Source organism: Hypanus sabinus, chromosome 8 (genome assembly GCF_030144855.1).
Source record: "Hypanus sabinus isolate sHypSab1 chromosome 8, sHypSab1.hap1, whole genome shotgun sequence".
NCBI lineage: Eukaryota > Metazoa > Chordata > Chondrichthyes > Myliobatiformes > Dasyatidae > Hypanus > Hypanus sabinus.
The window spans coordinates 20,331,301-20,357,210 of record NC_082713.1 but is presented as its reverse complement, the minus strand read 5'-3'; the positions used below and the strand labels follow the sequence as shown (position 1 = coordinate 20,357,210).

The 25,910-nt window shown below is 43.7% G+C and overlaps 2 protein-coding genes across 3 annotated transcripts in view; one reads left to right on the top strand and one right to left on the bottom strand.

The window, feature by feature from the left end:
* The window catches only part of ophn1 (oligophrenin 1), a 231,309-nt gene that overhangs the window by 100,756 nt on the left and 104,643 nt on the right, over positions 1 to 25,910 (bottom strand). The window contains exons 5-9 of the mRNA XM_059976800.1: positions 19,370 to 19,471; positions 17,978 to 18,088; positions 17,661 to 17,765; positions 11,004 to 11,133; positions 6,857 to 6,957 (exon numbers count right to left, since the gene is read on the bottom strand). Of these exons, the coding sequence (XP_059832783.1) occupies positions 6,857 to 6,957; positions 11,004 to 11,133; positions 17,661 to 17,765; positions 17,978 to 18,088; positions 19,370 to 19,471 (549 nt within the window). The remainder of the gene's footprint in view (positions 1 to 6,856; positions 6,958 to 11,003; positions 11,134 to 17,660; positions 17,766 to 17,977; positions 18,089 to 19,369; positions 19,472 to 25,910) is intronic.
* LOC132397962 (general transcription factor II-I repeat domain-containing protein 2-like) lies at positions 8 to 24,103 on the top strand. 2 transcript variants are annotated; one of them, XR_009513494.1, is made up of 3 exons: positions 8 to 553; positions 20,027 to 20,115; positions 22,526 to 24,103. XR_009513494.1 is itself a non-coding variant. In XM_059976806.1 (2 exons), exons 1-2 carry the CDS (start codon positions 540 to 542, stop codon positions 5,220 to 5,222), a joined length of 735 nt encoding a protein of 244 aa, XP_059832789.1. In that variant the 5' UTR covers positions 8 to 539; the 3' UTR covers positions 5,223 to 6,145. The 2 variants fall into 2 exon arrangements, 1 of the variants encoding a protein (XP_059832789.1); XM_059976806.1 differs by lacking the exons at positions 20,027 to 20,115; positions 22,526 to 24,103 and adding an exon at positions 4,502 to 6,145.

Sequence of the window (25,910 nt, the reverse complement as noted above, 5' to 3'; positions counted from 1 at the left end):
AAAAGCAAGCAAATCAGACTTACTCAATATATGGAGTGGGCCTCCTATCTTCTGAGAAGTTGGACAGCCTAGGCTTGCTGAAGATTAAGAGACTGAGAGTGAATTTGACTGGAATACAAATGGCTGAGGGGTCTTGGAAGGGTCGATGTGGAAAGGTTGCTTCTTTGGGAGAATGTCAGACAATGGAGATCACCAGCTGAAAGCTGAGGTGAAGTTTTCTCTCAGAGGCCTGATGCACCATCAATAACTCACACTGAGACGTAGGCGAGATATCGGCTTTTATTGACCGGAAGAAGGAACCAGGAGTGAGTGTCTATCATACAAGGTCTTGGAGACTGAGGCCGAGCGTCAGGCCGCAGGTCTCCTTTATACAGGGGCCTGTGGGAGGAGCCACAGGAGCAGTCAGCAGGGGGCGTGTCCCGACAGGCACATAGTTCACCACAAGGCCCGGGGCTCTTTTTCTCAAAAGCTGGTGGAAGCGGCAAGTCTGAGGATTTTTAAGGGACTTAGCCAGCAAAGGTGTGACTCATCATTGCCAGATGGGAATGCAGAGGTGAGGTTACAAGCAGATCAACTATGACCTTATGAATATTAAATAGTGAAGCAGGCTCAAGGGGCCTACTTCAGCTCTCAATTCATGCATTAGTATGTTCAATTGCTCAGAACAGCGTCTGAAAGATAATCATTTTGTACAATTCTCACCAAATACTTTGAATTCTTTGATGGGTTATGGACCGTTTGTCAGCCTTTGTTTCTCATAAATTCTATTGTATCTCCATTTTCCTGTAAATGTCCACAAGGGATTGAATCTCAGGATAGAATATGGTAACATATACAGACTTTTATAATAAATGTACTTTGATTATGGATATATATTTCCCTTGATGGGTGGCGGAGTGGAGATGGGTCTCTACCAAAGGAAGCGTAAGATAGATAGATAGATGGATACTTTATTCATCCCCAAGGGGAAATTCAACATTTTTCCAGTGTCCCATACACTTATTGTAGCAAAACTAATTACATACAGTATTTAACTCAGTATAAATATGATATGCATCTAAAATCACCCTCCCAAAAAGCATTAATAAATAGCTTTTAAAAAGTTCTTAAATAGTTTACTAAAGTGCATTGAGTGGTAACTTAAGCTCAGTCCTAACCCTGGCACTTTAACATGTTTTGCCCCTGGTGGTTGAATTGTAGAGCCGAATGGCGTTGGGGAGTAATGATCTCTTCATCCTGTCTGAGGAGCATTGCATTGACAGCAAAGGTGCTCCTTCCCTCCACTAGCCTGCAGGTCACCCCTGGGCAAGGTGTAGCACCTGCTGAGCCCCCGATCAGGGTCACGTGAAGCCATGGGGGCAGGTGGTGATGATCATATGAGCATATGGTGCACATCACAAGTCCTGGTTATCGGGCTACTGACTCCAGGCAGACAATCTCTGAAGAGTATTGATAATGGCTGGGGTCACCCGTCACGTAAAGACACTGCCCGGCAGAAGGCACTGGCAAACCGCTTCCACGGAGAGATTGGTAAGAGCAGTCGTGGTTATGGATAGACCATGAACACCTATGTCATGCGATATGGCGCCTAACCAAGAAACGAACAAACAAACGAACGATTGTCCTTGAACTGAGTGGTTTAGTGGCCATTTCTAAGGGCATCGAAGCATCAACCAGCTTCACGTTTATAACCACCCATTGAATGATAATGGCTATTGGTGAGCAACTGCTCGAAGGGTTGCATCAAAGTTGTTGTGAAGTTGTGGGGCAGCTCTGTGGCAGAGGGGTTAGTATATTACTGCTACAGCATCAATGCCCCGGCCTCAATTCCACCGCCGTCTGTAAGGAGTTTGAATATTCTCTGCATGACCGCACAGATCTCCTCCTGGTGCTCCGGTATCCTCCCCCACTTTCCAAAGACGTATGGGTTAAGTTGTGGGCATGTTATATAGCCGACAGAAGCATCAGGACACTCGCAGGCTGCCCCCAGCACATCCGTAGACTGTGTTGGTTGTTGAGGCAAACGATGCGTTTCACCGCGTATGCTTCGACGTACACATGACAAATGAGTTTAAGTTACAGTGTGAGGAACCCAATGTCTTTCTATCTGTCTCCATCAGTAGAGTACACCATGACGTGGGCTCCAAACAAAAGGTGACATCCAGCATTAAGGACCCCTATGCCCTTCTCTCATCAGGGAGGAGGTACCGAAGCCTGAAGGCACACACTCAACGATTCAGGAACAGCTTCTTCCCCTCTGCCATCTGATTTCAGAATAGACACTGAACCCATGAACACTACCTCACGACCTTCTTTGTCTCTTTTAGCACCGCTTATTTAATTTGACCTTTTAAATATATAAATAAATGCACGCGCGCGCGCACGCACACACACACACACACACACACAAAATATATATAAACATATTTACCATAATTTAGGGATTTTAACATGTATTGCAACACACGGCTGCTACATAGTAATAAATTTCACGACATATGCCATTGAAATTAAAGCTGACTCTGATTCTGCAGGCTAAAAGGAAACTTAAAAAGGTCTTGATTCAAATGCTTCCCACACACTGCTATTCTGAAACTCTATATAAATATCATTATGATCACAATTCTCACAGACACATGCCTCTCATTAGTTACACAACTGAAATTGTCTGCCATAGTGCAAAATGAGTTTGTACATCCCAATTATAAAGCAAAATCTCCCATTTGTCCACCGACAAATTGGACTTGACAAGCTGGAATTTTAGCTTTACTACGAATGCAATTCCAGAATGAAAGCTGTGGTTTGCACAGTAGTCACCACTCCCCCCAAATTAACCATTTCAAACAACACACACAAAATGCTAGTAGAACACAGCAGACCAGGCAGCATCTATAAGGAGAAGCACTGTTGACGTTTCGGGCTGAGACCCTTCATCAGGATGCTGCCTGGCCTGCTGTGTTCCACCAGCATCTTGTGTGCGTTGTTTGAATTTCCAGCATCTGCAGATTTCCTCGTGTTAACCATTTCAATAACCAGCTCTCCATACTGTGAAAGAGTTTGGTCCGAATAACCCCCATTCACCTTCCCACTGTATCCTTCTGTCTCTAATGTCATCCTAAACAATTTTTCAACCTGTCCATTCACTCAATTTTATTTATTTAAAGATACGGTACTGTAACAAGCCCTTCTGGCCCAATGAACTCACACAGCCCAATTACACTCATGTAACCAATTAACCTGCTAACCCGCATGCGATTTTAAAAGTAGGAAGAAACACACATGGTCACGGGGAGAACCTAAAATCACCTTACAGACAACAGTGGGACCTCAACCAAATCCTTTAGTCTCAGTTTTTCCTCAAATGTTGGCAAATAGAGTGCCTTGCCCATCTCTGAAAATTATCTTGATGCTGGGAATTAAGTGAAAACCCTTTGGGTATTTCCCAGTCTCTAAACCTCCACCCTGCAATGGGGCAGGCCAGAGATTCATCATATCCCATGGTTTGGGTTCCAGTCTACAAAGAGCACTGATTGATTTTCCTGCACCCCATTGCAAATGGTTCAAGGACTGGAGATACAATGTGGAGAATTTGTTTTAAATACATAGAACAGTAGTGCTCTGAAACTCATTGCCTGCAAGGGTGGTGGAGACAATAAATCAGAGTCTTTAAAGGGTGCTTGAGTCAGAGGAATAGAGTACAGCATGGTACAGACCCTTCAGCCCATCAAACCTACACTGACCATCAACCACCCACTTTTACACTAATGTTACATTTGTTAGGGGATATTCTGGATTTAAGGAGTTAAGCAAATATTAATTTCAGCAACAGCCAATCTTCAGATCTGAATGTGGATTGTAGATTGAATTTAAAAAGCAGCTCTGAATAATGGTCTTCCTGGAGCTGCAGATTAGGGTTGATTACAAAAACAAGGAAACACCCATTTACTTAATATGAGACAGAGAGAGGGGGAGAAGAGGGGGGAGAAGGGGGATGAAGGGGAGGGGAGAAGGGGAAGGGGGGAAAGGGAAGGGAGGAGGGAAGAGGGAAGGGGAAGGGGGATTGGGCGGAAGGGGTGATGGGGGGAGCACATGGGTTTCCTCTAGACCGGGGGTCGGCAACCTGCGGCTCCCGAGCCATTTGTGGCTCTTTCACCTCTGTGCTGCGGCTCCCTGTGGCTTTGGGAAATAATTGGTCAGTATTTAATTAAAATGTATTTTATGTTAGTTTGTTAGCTTTTGAAATGTAATTATGGTGATCTTGTACAACCTAAGTGTAGTGACACATTTCCTGCCACATCCGAAACGGCTCACAATTAGCCAGCATTCCGGCTAAGGGAGATAGCCTACGGGGGTTTGTGAGTACGCGTCTTTTGCAGCATCTGCGTCCATGGGGGCTGGGTTGAGGGAGGCTTAAAAGCAAGGCTGTTTAGTTCGAATAAAGCTATCTTTGACTGCAGTTTACTGACACCGCTACAACGTGTTTTTATCGCTGGCTGTCCAGACGGAAGGTGCTGAAACGCTTTGTCGCGTGTCTGGAAGAAGTGAAAACTTTCCTGGGCAGCAAAGGGCTCACCTTTCCTGAGCTGGAACAGCCAGAGTGGCTGGAAAAGCTACACTTCATGGTAGACATGACAGCGCACCTGAACACGCTGAACACAGCTCTTCAGGGGAAAGGACGTACAGCCCTGCACATGTTGGAGGATGTTTTGGCATTCGAGCGCAAGTTGACAGTGCTTGCCAGAGATTTACAGAAAGGCACTTTGTCTCACTTCCCCAATTTGAGAGAGTTCAAACAAGGTCACGACATGATAATTTCGGAGTATTTACATTCTGCAATCATCGCAATGCAAACATCGTTTGGGAAACGCTTCTGTGAGTTCAGAGAGGAAAAAAACACATTATCCTTCCCGGTCACTCCCTTAAGCATCGATCCTTCCCTACTGAATACGACTGCATTGGCAGGTGTGAGTCAACCTGATCTTGAGATGGAACTGGCCGACATAGCCGACAAAGACATATGGGTGTCCAAGTTTAGACGCTTGACAGCAGACCTTGAAGATGTTGCCCGTCAGAAGGCCGTTCTTGCTCAGAATCACAAATGGAGTGATATTGAAAACCTCACAGATGACAGCTTGCAATCCTGTGTAAAGATGAAGGTGACATCATACAGCCCTGATGTGCAGACGCTGTGCGCTGAGGTCCAGGAGCAGAAATCCCATTAACCAAGTATGATAAATATTTTAATTGCCTATTATTTTACTTATATTCATATTTTTTCATTGTTCAGTGAAATAGTCCTTTTATTTTTCAGGATGACAGCTGGCTGACTTTATTTTTGGTTTGCTGCTGGCGGAAAATTTAAGTTCGGCGTTTTTCATAAATACAAGAAGGACTCAAATAGACATTGAATATTTTACTTAAAAGTAACTTTCAACCCAACGTCTTTTTTTCGGAGTTCAAAATGTTTTTGTTGCATGCAGAAATGTAATTTCGTTTTCTCTGCAGGAGTTCATCAATTTCATAAATGCAACACATTATAGTTTGTTTATACATAGCATAAAGGCAAAAAAAACGTTGTATGCAGTGTTATTTCATTTTAAATGTCAAACGGGTTTTGCGGCTCCCAGTGTTTTCTTTTCTGTGGGAAACGGGTCCAAGTGGCTCTTTCAGTGGTAAAGGTTGCTGACCCCTGCTCTAGACTATCCAGTTTCTTCCCACATTTCAAAGACATACTGTACAGGCTAGGATTAGTGAGCTGTCGGCATGCAATACTGGTGCCAAAAGCATGGCAGCACTTGCAGGCTGCCCCCAACACAATCATCGGACTGTGTTGGTCATTGATGCTCACGACACATTTCTGTGAGCATGTGACAAGTAAAACTGAGCTTTAATCTTTAAAACCTAATCTGTACTTTGTAGCATTCTGCAAATTGTGCACATCTTCTGGTTCCAGTCTTTACCCTTATTCTCTACATTTGCCATTTGCCTGCCCAAACTCTCCATCAGATAGAATCTGCATTGAAGAGTAATAAGGAACAGAAGGCATTCGACAACAGCATATATCGAGACAAGAGAGAGCAGATAGTGGGAGCACTTGCAGCTTGGACAAGCCAGCAAAGCAGCACAAGGAAAGGCAACCACCATCTGTTCCACCACCTGTTCCTTCAACTGCAGACAGTCTCAGGAAAATTGGATCAAAAAGCTTCAGAATAAAAAAAAATCAAAGTTCTATGTGTACAATATGTAACTCAGTCAAAATTAAAAATGGTTGCATTAATATTGGTGTTTGCTCAGTGCTGCCCTCCAGTGGTCACTTGGTGGAAGAACAAGTTTGGCCTGGACAACTTGCTAATTATCTTTTTCTCTTTTTAACTGTATTTTTTTCTGAAATCATAACCATTCATACTACTTGTTCTATGTGCAATGTGCAGTGTAATGTTTGTAATGTGCTTTGCATCTTGGCTCCGGAGGAATGCTGTTTCGTTTGCCTATATTCTAGTTGAATGATAATTAAACTTGAACTTGATTTCTACAATATCCTATTAGACCACTGACACGCCCAGGTGTTTGACAAAGTGAGCCACCAACATCAGCACTCCCTGCCATAACAGTGAGGAAAATTCCCAATGCTGGAAATACACAGGGCACACCAACAATCTTCTCAAAAGCGAGCCAGTCTTCTGAACAAGGGACACATGAGATGACTTTGACAAGAATTTCCAACACTCATTCTCTACGAACTGGCTGGACTCAAACTGTTTCACTTCTCTGATGCAGAGCAACTCTCACACTTAACCACATTCCCATTGGAGATCAATGCCAGTAATCCCGGCCTTTTTGTCTACAAGATACTTACTTGCTTAATCCCAGGCTTTGGATCACAGGATATCATGGTTAGGGTTTTGGTATCTTTCACGTACTTGCAATAGTATTTCACCCAGGAAAATCCGAGAGCCCCTGCAGAGTCAAAGAAACACATTTGTTGAACAGGATTTTCATTTGCCCTCCCTCTACATACCAAGCAGAGGGCTAGTGAATGAGGCCCAGTTGAAAGGCCTTACAGGCTTCAACTGATTCTGCCCTGACATATAGAACATCGAACAGTACAGCACAGGAACAGGCCCTTCAGCCCACAATATTGAGTAGAACCAATTAAATTAGTAATCAAATGAGCAAACAAAACTAATCCCCTATGCCTTCCCAATGTCCATCTCCTTCCATTTTCCTCACATTCATGTGCCTAATTAAACATCTCTTAAAAGTTCCTAATGCGTCGGCATCTAGCACAACTCCAAGTAACCCCACCACTCCCTGTGTAAAAAAAACTTTCCCCTCACATCTCCTTTGAAATTTACCCTCAGCTTAAATGCATGCCCTCTGGTATTAGACATTTCAACCCTGGGGAAAAGATTCTGTCTGTCTTCTCTATCCATGCCTCTCATAATCTTATAAAATTCTATTAGCTCTCACCTCAGCCTCTGTCATTCCAGATAAAGCAACCCAAGTTATCCAAACTTTCATTATAGACACGTCCTTTAATCTAGGCAACATCCTGGTAAACCTCTCCAAAGCTTCAAGGCATAAGGTCAAACAGCACTACAGTATAGAATAGGCCCTTCTGCCCACCTAATCAATGCTAACCCTAGTCCCATCGACATGCACCTGGACCATAATCTCCATACCTTTCCCATCCCTGTACTTATCCAAACTCCTCTTAAACGTTGAAATTGAATTCATACTCACCACTTGCACCGGCATCTCGTTCCACACTCCGACCAGGTACATGGAGCTCAGAAAGATAGAGGGCTACGCAGCAGGGAAATTTTAAGCAGCTCCTAGAGTAGGTTACATGGTCAGCCCAGCATTGTGGGCCGAAGGGCCTGTAATGTGCTGTAGATTATTTATGTTCCCTCTGAGGTTCTCACAGCACCATTTGCTGAAAGGCCTGCATTGTGCTGCACAGATCTATATTCTACGTAAAACCCCAAATGCAGGGAGATGCCCCGTGAGCATTCGGGAAAATATCTCTACACAGCAGTGAGGTATTACCTAAAGCCATCAGTGTAGACAACAAATAAAACCACAAGGCATAGAAGTATAATTAGGACATTCAGACCATCAAGTGCACTCTGTATTCAATCATGCTGCCTTCATCTCCTGCCTTCTCCCCATAACCTTTGCAACCCTTACTAACCAAGAACCTATCAACCTCCACTTTAAATATGACTTGGCCAGGTCGTTGAAAGGGTTAAATGGATCCAGAATAACTATGGAGGTTGTAAACTGAGTGATAATATCCAGTGGGTAGGTAAAATGTGCACAAGGTCATGGGGCAAACGGGGCAAACTGCCGAATGCGTGCAGTTACAGCTGGAACCCACATGGAACAAAGTTAAACAGAGCAATACCAAACTGCAGTTCTGTTGTTAAGACACAAGGTGTCACTAACTGATGCAGGAATAAATTTGTACCTTACATTTGTACATGCTCTTGACATGTACCTTATTAACTTGTCCATTCTCAACCTATTTGCCATAATGGGGGTACAACTGCCCTTCACGCTGTCCTGATTAACTCTTCGCAATTCCCCTGCGCCCATTTAACGCTCCTGTTGCCCGACAGTAGTGCGGTGGAAATCCGGGCACACTCCCCACATCAACGTTGTCACACATTTTTCATGCACATTTTAAAAGTAGCAGAGTAACTGAAAAGCAACTCTCACAAAATGCTGGAGGAATTTCACCCTGCCCTCAAATCCATCTGGTCCACTCCCTTTCTCGATCTCACTGTCTCTAGCTATGGAGACAGCTTATCCACCGATTATAAACCAACAGCTACTTTTTCTATACCTCGTCCCACCCTGATACTTGTAAAAACGCCATCCCTTTCTCTCAATACCTCCACCCCATCTGCTCTCAGGATGAGGCTTTTCATTTTAGAACAAAGGAGATGTCCTCCTTTTTCAAAAAGGTCTTCCCTTCATCCACCATCAACGCTGCCCTCAACCACATCTCTTCCATTTCACATACATCTGCTCTTACCCCATCCCCTCACCATGCTACTACCTCTTGTCCTCACCTACCACTCCCAGCAGCCTCCGTATCCAGCACATAGTTCTCCAAAACTTCTGCCACCTCCCACTGGATCCCACCACCAAACACATCTTTCCCTCCGTCACCTCCACTTTCTGCAGGGATCACTCCCTATGAGACTGCCTCATCTACTCGCCCCTCCCCACCGATCTCCCTCCTGGCACTTATCCTTGCAAGCGGAACAAGTGCTACACCTGCCTCCCTCACCACCATTCAGGGCCCCAGACAGGAGAGGCGACACTTCACTGTGAGCCTGTTGGGGCCATCTGCTGTGTCCGGTGCTCCCGGTGTGGCCTCCTGTATATCACTGAAACACAATGTAGATTGGGAGACAGCTTCACTAAGCATCTACGCTCCATCCACCAGAACAAGTGGGATCTCCCAGAGGCCACCCATTTTAATTCCACTTCCCATTGTTATTCCAATATGTCCGACCATGGCCTCCTTCACAGTCGTGATGAGGCCACACTCAGGTTGGAGGAACAACACCTTATAATCTGTCTGGGTAGCCTCGAATCTGATGGCCTGAACATCGATTTCTCAAACTTCCAGTAATGCCCCCACAACCTCCCCCCGCCCACATTACCTGCCCATCACCTCCCTCCGGTGCTCCTCCCCTCCTCCCCCATCCCCCTTTTTTCTTTCTTCCATGACTGTCTGTCTCTTTCACCAATCAAGTTCCCGGCTCTTTGCTTCATCCCTCCCTGTCCAGGTTTCACCTGTCGCCTGGTGTTTCCCTCTCCCCTCCCCCACCTTTCAAATCTACTCCTCGGCAGTTTTTCTCCAGTCCTGCCGAAGGGTCTCGGCCCGAAACTTCGACAGTACTCTTTTCCACGGATGCTGCCTGGCCTGCTGAGTTCCTCCAGCATTTTGTGTGTGTTGCTTGGATTTCCAGCATCTGCAGATTTTCTCTTGCTTGTGAAAGTAACTGAAGATGCACTCAGTGGCCGCTTTATTAGGTACAGGAGTGAAACCCAATGTGGTTTTCTGCTGCTGTAGCCCGTCCACTTCAAGGTTCGATGTGTTGTGTGTTCAGAGATGCTCTTATGCACACCACTGTTGTGACGTGTGGTTATTTTATTTATAGTTGTCTTCATGTCAGACTGAACCAGTCTGGCCATTTTCCTCTCACCTCTCTGCTTAACAAGGTGTTTTTGCCCACAGAACTGCCACTCAGTGGATTTTTTTGTTGTCTATTGCACCACTCGCTAGCAGGGATGACCAACCTGCATTCCACAGACCCCTCGGTTAATGGTAGGGGTCCATGGCATATAGAAAAATCAGTAATCCCACTCTAGAGACTGTTGTGTGTCAAAATCCCAGGATTCTTAGATACCCAGTCCACCAGCTGGCACCAACAATCAGGCCATGGGCCCAGTCACATTCCTTCCCCATTCTGAACACCAGGTGAAGCTCTTGACCATGCCTGCATGCTCTTATGCATTGAGTTGCTGCCACAAGATTGGCTGGTTCAATAGTCGCATTAACAAGCAGGTGTGCAGATGCACCTGACAAAGGGACCCCTGAGTGTACATGTAGGACAATTGGAGGATTACGGGCAGTGTCAGAGGGAAGGGTTAGGTTGATCACAAGGTAGCTTGATGTAAGTCAGCACAGTATCATGGGCTGAAGGACCCATTCTGTGCTGCACTCTTCCATGTTTTGTGTTCTATACCAACTGATTTAATTAACAAAATGTCACTACAATGCTGCCCTCTCCACCAGACGATGGGCCGAATGGCCTACTTCTGCTCCTAAATCTTATGGCCATATCAAATAAATAAAAATGCCTCGAAAATCTGTTCAAATGGATTTCTACTGCCTCTCAGTTACAGGTGGCTGAATATTAATCCAGGGAGTACCAGAATGACTAAGATGATGATAAATACAGAGAAAGAGAACTGATCCTTACGTTTCTCCTGAAAGAAGAGGTAGCCTTCGATGGTAGGCTGTCCCGGTAACTTGCAGGTCTGTGGAGCCTCTCTCATTCTTTTCATCAGGTCCTCCATCTCTTCTCGAGTGCCCATAAAGTGATTCCTCGTCTGGGAAAACACACAGTGCCAGTTCAGAAACACAAGACATTCTGCAGATGCTGGAAATTTGAGCAACACACACAAGCACGCACGCAATGCTGGAGGAACTCAGCAGGTCAGGTAGCATCTATGGAGAGGAACAGTCAGTGTCTCAGCATTTCAAGAACTCACTCTCTCCTATATAAAATTATTGATCCTGGCCACTCATTGGAATTCTTCTAAACAGGTCAAGTTCCTGAAATAATCAAAAATTACCAACTCCTAAGTTCATATTTTGGGGTCCAAGCATTGCTGGCAAGTAGAGCATTCATTACCCATCCATTACTCTCCCTGACAAGGTCTTTTACTGACCATCTTGCAGCCTATCTGGTGAAGGTACTGTAACGCAGATCCTGATATCCCACCATTACTGGGTTACTGTCTGAGTGACCCACCATTACAAAAATGGTGAAAGTGGTGAAACACCTGTTCAAAACTGGCAGTGAATAATGCAATTTACACAGAAATCAGTATTCAATTTAATTAGAAATGACTGACACTCAGTGTCTTTATACATGAGTGAAACAAAGAATCAAGGGGATTGATTTCAGTGGGTACCTATGTTCAACGAGAATTAACTCATTTTCAAGAACTCCATGTTCAGTAAAGTTTCTTGATACAATCTGTAGATAAGCCTGCAAGAGGAGAGGCTGTACTTGATCTGGTGTTGGGAAATTAACCCGGTCAGGTGTCCGGTCTCTCAGTGGGAGAGAATTTTGGAGATAGTGATCGTAATTCTATCTCCTTTACCATAGCACTGGAGAGAGATAGGAACAGACAAGTTAGAAAAGTGTTTAATTGGAGTAAGGGGAATTATGAGGCTATCAGGCAGGAAATTGGAAGCTTAAATTGGAAACAGATTTTCTCAGGGAAAAGTACAGAAGAAACGTGGCAAATGTTCAGGGCAAATGTACCTAGAGACATTTAGATAGGTACATGGAGCTTAGTAAAATAGAGGGCTATGGGTAAGCCTAGTAATTTCTAAGGTAGGGACATGTTCGGCACAACTTTGTGGGCCGAAGGGCCTGTATTGTGCTGTAGGTTTTCTATGTTTCTGTGTTCTATGTTCTAACTCTGCAATGAATGTCCTCAGACTGATTGATGTGTGAATGCATGCATAATCTGTTCTCGTTTGCACACTGGCTGCTTGCCAGCCTTTGCTTACGTACAGCTTTCCATAAATTCTATTGGATTTCTTTATTTTCCCATAAATGCCTGCAAAAAAATTATTCTCAAGGCAGTATGTAGCAATATATACATTGATAATAAATCTACTTAGCTTTGACTTTGAAACCTCCAAGTACAAACCCCACTGCAACAACAGCCTCACAGCAATATGAACTGAATCCAACCTGAAGACAGAAGATTACACTGGCGTATGACTTCAAAGAAGATGCTTATCATGGCCGTCGAAGCCATTGTTGATCTATCCTGTCAACTTCACGTTGCTCCTTGTGGGAGTTTGCTATCATCTTCTCTTCCAGCAACTCTATTGAAAAATAATCCTTGATCGGGGGTGGGGGGAGGCTGATCAGGTGCCACAGTTTACCCAAGGGTGACCTGCAGGCTAGCAGACGGAAGGAGCGCCTTATACCTTTGGTAGAGACGTATTTCCACCCCACCACCCAGTGCATAAATCTGATTGAAAATTGTGAGTTGCAGTTGCCAACGACAGTGGGAACATGACTTAGTGGTGGTGAGAGACTTAAAGGATTGGAATGCTTAGTATTCCAATGGTTGAGGCATTCAAAGGAAAGGATCAGAATAGACAGAAATAGAAGTGTTAACAAATATCAGAAGACACTAAAAATAACGGAGAACAGTACTCCATCTGGATCAGGATAATGAAAGATAACGATACTGCTCTGACAACTAACTCCTTTGTAAACATAGATTCCCCACTAATGCTGTGCAGATGTGAAAGCTGAACTTCACAAAAGGGCAAAAGGAAGAGAATCGGCTCATTTCAAAGGTGCTCTTTTCTCACTGCTGCCGTTGGGCAGGAGGCACAGGAGCCTTAGGTCCCACACCACTAGGTTCAGGAACACCGGTAATCGTACTCTCACCAGGCTCCTGAACTAGCATGGGCAACTTCCAATTCCACCACTCTGAACTGATACTACAACCTACACACTATTTTTTCACTAGCTTCATCTTTCAACATCTCAGCTAGTGCTCAGCATCACTGTTCCTCCTGCATAAGCCACCTGCTGACAGGTGTTGGGGAGGGGCAGGGTGGAGACCAAACACACACAATGAAGTGCGAGGGACCGGAAGAGGAGGAAGGCAGCAAGAAAACTATAGGGACAGGATCGATACCATGAGTCGATCTTTCCTGTATCTTGGGGATGTAGCTGGTAATGGGCAAAGTACAAAATAAATGTTATTATCAAAGTACATAATGTCACTCTATACAACCCTGAGATTCATTTTCCTGCGGGCACACTCAGCAAGCCTACAGAATAGTAACTATGGGAAAATCAATTAGAATGCAGAAGAAAACAAACTGTACAAATGCAAACATTAATAAATAACAAGAAGATGAAATAACAAGATAACGCGTTCTTAAAGTGAGATCATTGGTTGTGGGGATCTGAATAGGTGGGCAGGTGAGTGCAGTTAATCAAGAGTTCAATCCTGAGACTCTTGTACCTTCTACCTGAAGGTAGCAGTGAGAAAAGAACATGGCATCTTGAAAACCAACAGTGTGTCAGTTCACCTGAGATTAATTAATACTTTACTGACTCAATTGAACCCGGCAAAGGAAGTTGCAGATGCAATTTTTAAGTAAGAGCCAAAAGAGGGTCAAATCTATGAAGGTGATACGACAGTTTAACTAAACTTTTAATGAAGATTCTAGGATCCCTAGTCTTGAAAAACAAACAGTGCACAATGCCAGGAAGCTCTACTAAACTTAAAAAACACCAGTCTGCTCTCTGTTGTAGAGTTATCTTCATCTCTGTTTGGTTGACCCCAACACTTCAGAGCAGGCTAACGAATGGATTCAGGGACAGAGAGAAGTGCTTAGACATACCAACTTACAGAAGAGAAGAGGCATTTAAAGTTATTTAGGGTTTCAATACTAAATGAAAAGAAGTTTCCTAAAGATCTATAACCAGATGGAAGTGACAAAGGAACCAGAAGGAATTATGGGGAAAAAACTTTATTTCTGAGACACAAGATTTGAAAGCACTGGCTAATTGAATGGTGCGTACACAAGTAAAATAAAAACATACCAGAATATAGAAGATGTTGCAAGGTACGGGGGTGAACGGGACTGTTTTCCCAAAGGGTTGCCTCAAGCAATGGGCTTGAGATGTGTAGTGGAGAGTATATTAACTGGTTGTTTTATGTCCTAGTATGGAAACATAAACAGAAAATCCTACAAAAAGTAGTGGATACAGCCCAGTCCATCGTGGGTAAAGCACTCCCCCCACTGAGCACACCTGCATGAAGCACTATCGCAGGAAAGCAGCATCCATCATCAGGGATCCCCCACCACCCAGGTGATGCTCTTGTCTCACTGCTGCCATCAGGAAGAAGGGACAAGAGCCTCAGGACCCACACCACCAGGTTCAGGAACAGATACTACCTCTCAAACATCAGGCTCTTGAACCAGAAGGGATAACTTCACTTAGCCCCATCATTGAAATTTTCCCACAACCTATGGACTCACTTTCAAGGACTCTTTATCTCGATATTTATAGCTTATTTATTTATTTGTTTTTCTATTTGCACAGCTTGCTTGCTTCAGCACTCTGACTGAACGCCCAAGTTGGAGCAGTCTTTCACTGATTTTGTTATGGTTATTGTTCTGTGAGTTTGTTGAGTATGCCGGCAAGAAAATGAATTTCAGGGTTGTATATGGTGACGTATACTGTATGCACTTTGATAATGAATTTACTTTGAAGCTTGAGATATCCTGTTCTATGATCATGTACATACAACAAACCATTTCTTCTGGTGAAATTCCTCTCCTAAATTGGAAGTGCAAAGAAGAATTGACTTCACAAAATTCACAAATGCCATGGAACCATGAACAGAAGAAACAACAGCTCAGTGGATGCCAGTGTTGCTTAGACAGAAGCTCAAGAAGTCTATTCCTTTTTGATTATAGATGTAGCACAGCAGAAGTGAGGGAAGTGAGGAATGCTGAAAGCATCATCAGGGTCTCTCTTCCCCCCCCCCCCCCCCCACCACCGACACCCTACCGCCTGATTCAGGATATATATCAGAAGCACTGCATATGCAGTTCCTCCAGCACTGTCAAAGACCCGTCCCATCCATCCTACAATCATCTGACCTCCTGCCGTCAGGCAGAAGGTAACACAGCTTAAGAACGAGCAGTGTCAGACTGGGTAACAGCTTCTTCCCCCAGGCTGTTAGACCTGATAACACCCTGCTGTCACCCAGCACACATGTGCCCCGTGTCACCCCGCACCCCATTCCCCAGCACACAGACACACTCTCATCCTGCACTGGTCACTTTTCATCTTTTATTTTCACATATGCTTACAACTGCTTGTTTTATTATAGTAGTGTCAGTAATGTTATACTGTCTTACATAAACATGCATTTCAAAATAAATTCTTCTCAGGCTTCCAGATGGGTACAAACATTGATTTTAACCGGCATTTTGATGACAAACTCTGCCAGCTTCATCAAGGATGATGCCTGTGCATACCTAGTCCAGTGCTATTTATACCCCCCCAACTTCTATCCCCCCCCCCCGACTGGTTAGTCCTCATCCAATCAAATTTCCCCTGTCCCACTTTGTTTACAATCAAATTCAGTTCCTACTCAGAGCAAGAGCTGCATCTTTGTTAAAACTGTTTTCCCCAAGTCCTTGGCAGTTTTGTGCCGAGGTCAGTCTTACAGCCATTGCGAGTGCAATATTCTGCTAGCGCCGATTTCTCTGGGTAGCCCAAACAGATACTCCTCCCGTGCTCCTTGATTCAGGTTTCCACCGTGCATCCCGACTGGCTGATATACGCTGCTCCGCATTCACAGGGAATCATGTAAATGCCAGCTGTCCTGAGACCCAGGTCATCTTTGACCCACAGAAGCTGTGATTTGAGCTGATTTGGGTTGATGGATGGTATTAATCCAGTATTACTTCAGAACCCTGGTGATCCTTCCAGAAACCGTGAAAAACAGAGATGACGGGCAGTAGCGATGGGCTCCTTCTCCTTGTTAGGTTTCCTGATTTTTCTGTCAGCCCTTTTAAGGGCTCGTAGCCATTCTGTAGGAACGTTGTGCATAATCATTTTATTTCCTCGGGGAGACTCTCCGGGTCTGAAATAGTTTTCACACGGTTAATCAAAGTAGAAAGAACCACACTATGTTGGGAGGTGTGATGGTGGCTGTTATTCTTGAGGTACAAGTCCATGTGACTGGGTTTCCAACAGACACCTTGTCTGAGGCTACTGTCTAGTTTCTGTTGTATTAGAATGTCCAGGAATGGGAGGCAACCGTTCTTCTCCATCTCCATCGTAAATTGAATATTTGGGTATAAACTGTTCAGATGGTCGTGGAACCGTTGGAGCGCCTGGAGCCCATGAGGCCGCACTACGAAGGTGTCATCAACGTATCTGAAGAAGTATCTGGGGCGCAAGGGTGATGAACTCAGAGCCCCCTCCTCAAAGACCTCCATGTAGAAATTAGCAATAGCCATTTGACAAGGGCAATCCCACGGCCCCTCCGTTTGTTTGATCATAGTAGTTCCCCTCGTAGGGTAAGTACATCAATGTAAGAGTGTGTTCAAAGAGGTCAATGGAACCCTTATCAAATTTTGACCACAGGAGCACCAAGTTGTTCTTAATGGGAGCTTTTGTGAACAAGGACACCACATCAAAACTGACCGTTTTGTCCTCTAGGATCAGCTGGATGTTGGATATCATTTTTATGAAGTCAGCCACATCCGTAATGTGATGCTCACAGTCCTCAACAAAAGGAGACAGCACGGACGTTAAATGCTTCGTGAGACAGTAAGTCAGGGAATCTATCCCACTGATGATAGGCTTCAGTGGGGAACAAAGGTCTTGCTCCAAGTAAGAACTGGAATTCAATTGTAAGCAAGGTGGGACAGAGGAAACCTGATTGGATGAGGACTAGCCAATCAGGAGGGACAGACAATGGAGTATAAATCCCACCAGAATGGGCATGCCCAGGCATCACCCCTGATGAAGATGGCAGAGTTTGTCATCAAAATGTCAGTTAAAATCGATAAATATACCTGTCTGGAAGCCTGAGAAGAATTTATTCGTCTCATACACCGGAAAAGCACTAGATCCATTTTCATGCACATCATACTTTATGCAACCTGTCACATCTTCAGTCCACACCACTCAGTAGCTGTTGTGACTGTAAATGCTATCATAACTACATGTGCCGTGTGTGATAATATGTACTGTGTATTGCACCTTGGCCTCCAGAGGAACATGTTTTGTTTAGTGGTATATATGCTTATGGTTGAATGACAATAAATTTAAACTCACATGTTGCAGACTTAGCTGAAGCTGTTGTTTATAAGGCAAGAAATCCTGAGTCAGTTCAAAGGTCAAATGTTGGAAAGTGAGCAGACTATGTAGAAATGCCAGCACCTGTAGGGAGAGAAAAGCAGTATTTACTTCAATTGATCAGCTGAGGGAAAATGAATCTCAAGTTAGTACATGGTGACACTTACAAACTTTGATAATAACTTCACTTTGAGTGAACACAGGAGCCAGATGCTCTTCTATGACATGTTTAATTACTAATGACCAGAGTCAAACCTCCTTTCTGTCACAGCTTTTAGATCCCAGGTATTACTTACTGGCTCCACCACCTCGAACTTTTTTCTCTCATGAACCTCCTGAATTTTGTAAACGTACTCTAAAGATGCTTCATAGAAGTTCTGCCTCTCCTTGTCAACCTGATTATCAGCCTGGATTTAAAAACAGAACAGCTGTCAGATCAAAGACGGTAAGAAAAATGCACAGAATTGTCAATAGTACCTGCACGTGCAGCAAGCATAACACAGTGCTCCACCAAGTCTTGGGCACATGTCTATAGCTAGGGTGCACAGTACTGTATTTGTCAACATAGAGCGGAGAGTGGGTTTATAAATCTGACAGGAGCAAAGGATGCGTTATTAAAAGTTAGTTCTACATTTTAATATCATACTGTCATGTTCTTTCCCACATAGTCACTGCAGTAAACTTCATTAGGTCCTTCTCCCCACTCAAAACCCTATTTAATTTTGTATGATAAGCAAACCTGGAAACATATTGTCCCTCCTGTTGAATTATGAATAGCTAGGGCCCCAAGCACAGATCACTGTGGAACCCTATTAGTCACAGGCTGTGAAAAGTCCATCTATTCCCACTCCACTTTCTGTACAATGATCAATTCTCAATACGTGTCTGTATATTACCCCAACTTTATGTGTTTTAACTTTGAAAAGTTCTCCTGTAGGGAGCATAGCACAATAAGATGTAAGAGTAGAATTAAGCCAGTTGGCCCATGGAGTCTCCCCTGCCATTGATCATAACTGATTTCTTTTATCCTGCCTTCTCCCCATAGGAATAAACAGTCTTGAGAGAATCCAATCACACCTTATCTATAGGTTCACACAAACCCTCTCTACTCATCACGTGATACAAAGGAGAGGGGAGGAAGTTTTAAACAAATTCTTTCTCTTCTGATTTTGAATTCACTATTGCAGGAAACAGAATTAATCAGGGCCTTCCTGAGTAAATACTTCGCAATGTTAGGGGCAAGGAATTGGTAATAAAGAGTCTGATAAGATAAAAGGGCCAATAGAGGCACAACAGCCAACGGGCTTCTTTCTGTGCCTTAATGATTCGACAAGTCTATACTTCCTTCCCAAAATGAGATCCAAGCAACACAAGAACAAAACGGTGTTTCCAATAATCTGATAAGCATTTTCCTCTTCCTGTGAGAAGCTCTTTTTTTGCCACAGACGGCTGAGGAGGCCACGTCGTTGGGTATATTTAAAGCAGAGATTGATAGGTTCTTTATTAATCAGTGTGTCAAAGGTTACGGGGAGAAGGCAGCAGAATGAGGTTGAGAGGGAAAATAAATCACTCATGATGGAAGGACCGACTGGCCTAATTCTCATTAATATTTCACTTGCTCAGACAGACAAAAGAAAATGAGAAGTGGCTTGCTGTAGCTGAGTGGAGAAAGTCACATGAGTGTTTACCTCTTGGAGATGGGATTCCTTCTTCTTTGAGGAGAGGCTAAGATGGCGGTCAAGCAGAGAGTAGAACTTCTCACTTTCTTTTTCAAACTTTTTCTTTTTCTCCTGTTTAAACAAAAAGAGAAAAGATGTCATTGGTTCCTGGATTTTCACCTCAGACCCAATGGCTTGACAGAGTGACTGCTCATTTTCTCTCTCCTCCTCCCTTATACCCAACAGCAATGATCTCACCAGTGACCCAGCTGATATTTCACCTTCGACTAAAATCATCACACTGCTAATTCTGGGAATTTATTGTGCATGAGGTTTCTGAGCAAGACACCAGAAGCCTTATTTCAGAAGTACCCTCTTAAGCCTATGAGGTCATGAATGAAAGTAATTTCCCACCCTTTTACCCCTAACCTTTGCATGATCCACCCATCAGCACAAAGGGCAGTCAATAACCAGGCTTGTTTGTAGAAGCAATAGCTGCATTAGAAATGAAACCCATCTGTTGGCACCCAATAGTGAGGAGCCTGAAATGTGGCATCACGGCACAATGTTCTACCTCCCAAACCCACATCCCAGCACTCACACCGGACACCAAACAGACAAGAAACAAGTGGGGGTCAGGGGAACCTCACTTAGTTAATAAGCTACATGTATTCCTTTGTTCCCCAGAAAATGGAAGACAAATCCAAGATGGATAAACAACCTAACGAAGATCAAAAGATGCTGGAGGGCAGAGAAAGAGAGAATTTGAAGTCAAGGTGGGAATAATTTAAGCTTCAGAATTAGCTGCCAGCGCGAACTCAGATACTTACTGATCAGGTGTAAAAGCGGGAATTGAGAGAGATAAAGAATTTAAAAACAAAACAGACCGAACATGTCAATGATGGACTGTATCATCCTTCGAATGCCAATTCCTCACAGAATTGGGATACAGGATTACATTAATTAGCTCTATCACCGGGGCATTTATTGTTCTCATTTCACTATAAGAACTTAAGGAACATGCAAGGTAATGCACTACAAGTTGTATTGTATAGCTGTTGAATGTCTTTGAGTTAAAAACTGGAGTTTTCAGCTCCATTTCTCACTGTTCATAATGCAATGCTCCACACCACACCAGGCAGGGAGAAGGGCCCACCAAAAGGCCATAGCATCCATACCTGCTCTTAGCAAGTATTCAATACCTCTGACTACAAATATCATACAAAGATACACAAAACAAAATCAATCTATCATGAAAGGAACATTCAATTCCAAACAGTACCTACCCTCTTCTTTTTTTTTGAAAACTTTGCAAATGTGTCCCCATTTATCCCATTCTCGTTTGGAGATGAGACATGCTCAAAAATCGATATGGAGCCTGTTACAGGTTACAAGCACAAGAGACTCGGCAGATGATGGAAAACTTGAGCAACATACACACAGAGTACTGGAGAAATTCAGCAGGTCAGGCAACATCTATGGAGAAGAATAAACCTTGACGTTTTGGGCTGAGACCTTTCATAGGTAGCAAATTGCAAGGTATTAATAGGAAAAAGGTCGCTGACGTCAGATTCAGGGCTAAACTCAGCTTGGGTTTACACAACATGATCATAAGACCATGAGACAAAAGAGCAGAACTAAGTCATTCAGCACATTCTCCTGCCTTCTACTTGTATCCTTTGACACCCCTATTAATCAAAAACTTATCAACTTCCACTTTAAATTTACCCAATGACTTGGCCTCCTCAGCTATCTGGGGCACTGAATTCCATAAACTCCCCTCCTGCTGGCTGAAGAAGTCCCTCCTTACTTCGGTGCTAAAGGGATATCCTTCCATTCTGAAGTTGTGCCCTCTGGTCCTAGATTCTCCCACCATGGGAAACATCCTCTTCACATCCACTCTATCTAGGCCTTTCACCATTCCATAGCTTTCAATGAGATCTCCCCTCATTCTCCTAAACTCCAGCAAGTACAGGCCCAGAGCCATCAAACAGCCCTCAATAGCCACATGAATGCAGGCCCTGGGTAAATCCTACACAGTAAACCTCCCCAATAGGCAGCAGCACACCCTGCAGGAGAGCAAGAGAGGAGAAAATAAACATGGAAGAAAAAGTCACGAGAAAGCGTGATTTCCCTGCCAGAAATTAAGAGCGGGATTTAGACAAACGTAATTCCCACTGCTCAGCAACATGAGGCTGTTCTGTTCTTGTATTCGACTGTAAAAGGCAACTGCTGCCGTGGAATTAATTAGCTGCATGTTAGCTGCGCCATACAAAGGGCAGCAGATAGAACAAAGGAAGACAGATTTGCCTGAATTAATTATGTGGCATTCACTGCACAGGGAGACACACAACGACAAACAGTGGGTTAGCTTCATTGAAATCAGCTGCCAGTTTTTGACATCTTCCTGCAGAAGGTCCAAACAATGCAAACAATCTCATCTGGGCTTCATCTGCCCTACAGCCGGGTATTTATGAGCTCTGCAAAACTCATGCACCAGCACCATTCGACCTCAAAGTCTAAGTAAAAGTAAATTTATTATCAAACTACTACATACTTACTACCTTGACATTCATTTTCTTGCAGATATTTGCAGGAAAGTAAAGAAATATAATAGAATTTTTGAAAAACTATACATAAATAAAGTCCTGTAAACAGAATCGCCTCCTTATACATAAAACGCTCAATGATAAATCTCAGATAATTCAAGAGCTCTTACTCAGGCAAGGATAAAGGAAGGAACTTCAAACCACAGCAAGCAGTTCCACTTTGTTTAGAACACTGCGACAGATGCACACATCTTCCAAGTGGCACACTACTTTTCACACTACTTTACACCCCCTTACGAGTTTCCTTCCCAGGTACTTAATCTGATCAACCATTTTAGTTTGTCCCACCCCACTCCCCTCTATTTCCTTAGTCATTGCACTAAACTGTAAATGTTTTAAACCATATCTTATAATGCTGTTTATATTGTAAACATATACTGGTATTTATGCACATTTTATTCCATTACTGTACTTTCTTCTTTAACTTTTTTATATAATTCTCTGTAACTGTTGAATGGTGTTTCTTCTTATATATCGCATCCTGACCAAAACACCATACCCAATTCCAAATAATGTTAACGTATGACAAATTTTTGATCATAACTTCGATGTTTTGTTCTTACTGATCTTCGGAAAGGTCGGAACCAGGACTGAAGCTGAACGTCCAGTTGCAGGAGGACCGTAGAAGTTTTGCGAGGACTGCACAGAATTCATTGAGCATCTCAACGTGTACTCCTATACGTTGGAATGTACCAACTACCAGCTCCCTGTGCTGGAAGAGCAACAGATTTCAGAGAGTCTAAAGCGCGCTTTTTACCAAGATGATCATCTTCCAATGGCAGTCAATATTTGCCTCAGCACAGTATAGCCCACGAAGCCATGTCTGATTGCATTGAACCTTGACAAATCCTTTTCCAGACCTTCTTAGCAAACACACTGCACAAAGAGGTGGATGGCAGTCCTATCGGAACTACACCCACCTCAAGGTGGGACTGAGGATCCAAAAGTACATAAAGTGCTCTTCTCACCACCAGTCAGGCAAGATCGCACTGACCACGTTAGAGATCAAATGATAAGGAATTCTGTTAAGTGGTGGTCTGCTCACTAACACCTGACAGGATCTTCTTCTTTCTCCAAAGAGCCTCCAGAACATTTCATCTGGACTTTTGTAGAACTGAATTATTTTCAGCAGTTACTTCAAAGAAGGACAGGTGATACAATATGGTCCAGCTGAATGGAATCTCCGGACAACGGAGCATGGCCAAATTTCATAAACGGGACAAACAGAACCTCAACAAGTGGTGACACTTTACACTAATACAGCCAGACTCTAGACACAGTCCCATGAAGCTACACTAATGGAGGCCATCAGGATGAGGGCCTCACTGCATATGCGTTTATCCCCTTTTTCTGGAGATTCGTGCACTATGTCACCTCAGTCACAATCCTTTTTGGCTCTCCTGATATTCTTCAACTGCAAACGTATTCATAAGACCAGCGAGAGTTATTAGGAAATACACGGGTTGGCCTCACTGAACCAGAATCCAGTCTGTGGAGCAGGACAAAAAAAAAGTTCACGGTATTTACTCCAAAAGATTCTTAGAAGGAATTAGGTCATCAGCAAACTTCCGTAAGAGGCTGTATCAGTAATATCTTCACAGCCAAACATACCAAGATTACATAGATCCTTTCAGCTGTACAACTGGGCATGGAAAACCTCAGACCACATAGAACTTCCTCCTCTCTCTCTCTCTCTCTCTCTCTCTCTCTCTCTGATCCATTAGACATCAGCCAAGTGGGAGAATCTCGACCAGCTATCATCCCTGGAGAAGCTGACCAAGTTCTATCTGTTCCTTTGAAACAAACATAATTCCCAGAAACAACAGTTTACCAGCCAAGTTGCACTTGGCCCAGACCCACTGGAATGAACAGCACTATGCTCCTAGCTGGCGGCAAGTCAGGACCTGCGAAGACGGATATTATCACTGTCAGCCACAAGTAGAAGAGGCTGGGAGAGTGAGAACATCAGGAATTGATGACGCATCTCACTACTGGATGTGGATTACAGGTGACTCCCACATTACAGGAGGGTGGTATTCCCAGTAAATGGCCATACTGCCATTTTTAATTAATGCAAGACTTGTACGATTGGCAAAAAATCAAGTTGAAAAATATTTTTTTAATTTACTTTTTTTCCAAATAAAAATAAAGAAAGGACATTTTATTCAATTTTGGGTGGTATTTTGTGAATTCCTTAAGGGTGAATCTCTGTAACTGAGCAGTTATAAAATGGAGTTCACCCATACAAGATTCTGTCCGAGGACATAAACACTGAAGGCACCAGAGACTGCCGATACTGGAATCTGGAACAACACACAAAACGCTGGGGGAATCCCATCAGCTCAGGCAGAATCCCTGGCAGAAATGGACAGTGACGTTTCAGGTCAAGAGACTTCATCTCAATTGAAGAATAACAAGATGGCCAATATTAAAAAAGCGGAAGGAAGGGGTGACAGGTGATATGCGGATCGAGATGCAGGGGAGAGAGGGCAATAATCTCTTCCGCAGCTCCTGATATGCCCAGACTCAGCTGAACACTGAGTTGAACATTACTGAAAAATGCCCTTTGATTTTGTGTTTTATATTCACATTCGGTTTTTTATTGCCATTTGTGCGATTTATTTTTGCCCACAGGGGTGGGGGGGGGGGGGGAGTTTGAGTTTGATGTTTTTCTTTGAACAGGTTGGATCCAGGGTCCTTCTTTGCTTTGTAGCTGTCTGTGGGGAAGACACATTTCAGGACTGTATACTGCACACGTACTTTAATAATAAATGTACTTTGAATCTTTGAATCCAGCAACTGGCTCTTCTCTTGCTCCATCTATCCCATCTGCCCATCTCCTCCCTCTGTTATCTATCAGGCTTTCCTTCCTCTCTCCCTTTACTCCATGCTCCCTCCTCCTCTCCTATCAAATTCCATCATCTTTAGCTCTTAGTTATTTCCACCGATCACTTCCCAACTTCAGACACTATTCCCACACTTCTCCCACATCTGGCTGATGCCTTCACCCCTTCGCTTACACGGGCCTCATCTTTCCTCTGGCCCTCTTATCTTGTGCACACAGTATAAGATCTTATCTTACCTGGCCCTGTCTTTCAATCTAGACGACGAGTCTTGACCCAAAACGTCAAGTGTGCATTTTCCTCCGTAGATGCTGCCTGACCCACCTGAATAGTACTGGCTCGACTGCGAGAACGTAGCAAGTCCGTACACAGCCAGTTGGGCCTCCCATGTACAGAAGGCGCACTCTATTTGCACAGGCTTGTGAGTGTGCATGTCTTTCGTCTTGGCAGGCCCATTTTGGTGCTCCCACACTGCAAGTTGCCCAGCGTGAACCGGGGATACACTGTGTCAGTAAGAAAGTTTGATCAAACTACTCCGTTGTCATTTTTTTGCTCCACGCATATGCAACACCACTGAATTTGTCAGCTTTCTGTGTGCTGTGACTTAGAAAATTCAGTCAAGCCTGCTCTGGGATACGAGGTTCACTTGAAGAACTGACAACCTTTTACCGCTCGGGGTTAGAATGAGCGGCATACCTCAGGTGGGTGGGCAAACGCCTGGTCAACTTGCACTGAGGTTTTGGGCAAATCCATCAGGAAGGACAATCCTAGCTTGTAAGGAGCTTGCGTAAATATATGTCGACGTCATTGCTGTGTTCTGGTCAGACCAAGTGAGCATTAGAAAAGCAGTTGATGGCTCGTGTCTTACAGGGTGTAGGACCAAAAGCTTAGAACTACTTGTATGGCAAATTGGACTCGACCTCACAATATCTCACTTTGAGTTTGCACTTTGTTGTTTATCTACACTGCACTTTAACTGTCACTGTTACACTTTATTCTGCATTCTGCTATTGTTTTAGCCCATCTCTCCTCCAATCCAAGCCAACAAAATTCATACCCAATGATATACTTTTGAATTGCAAGTAACGTAGCAAAATCCCATCAGCACCAATGTGACTC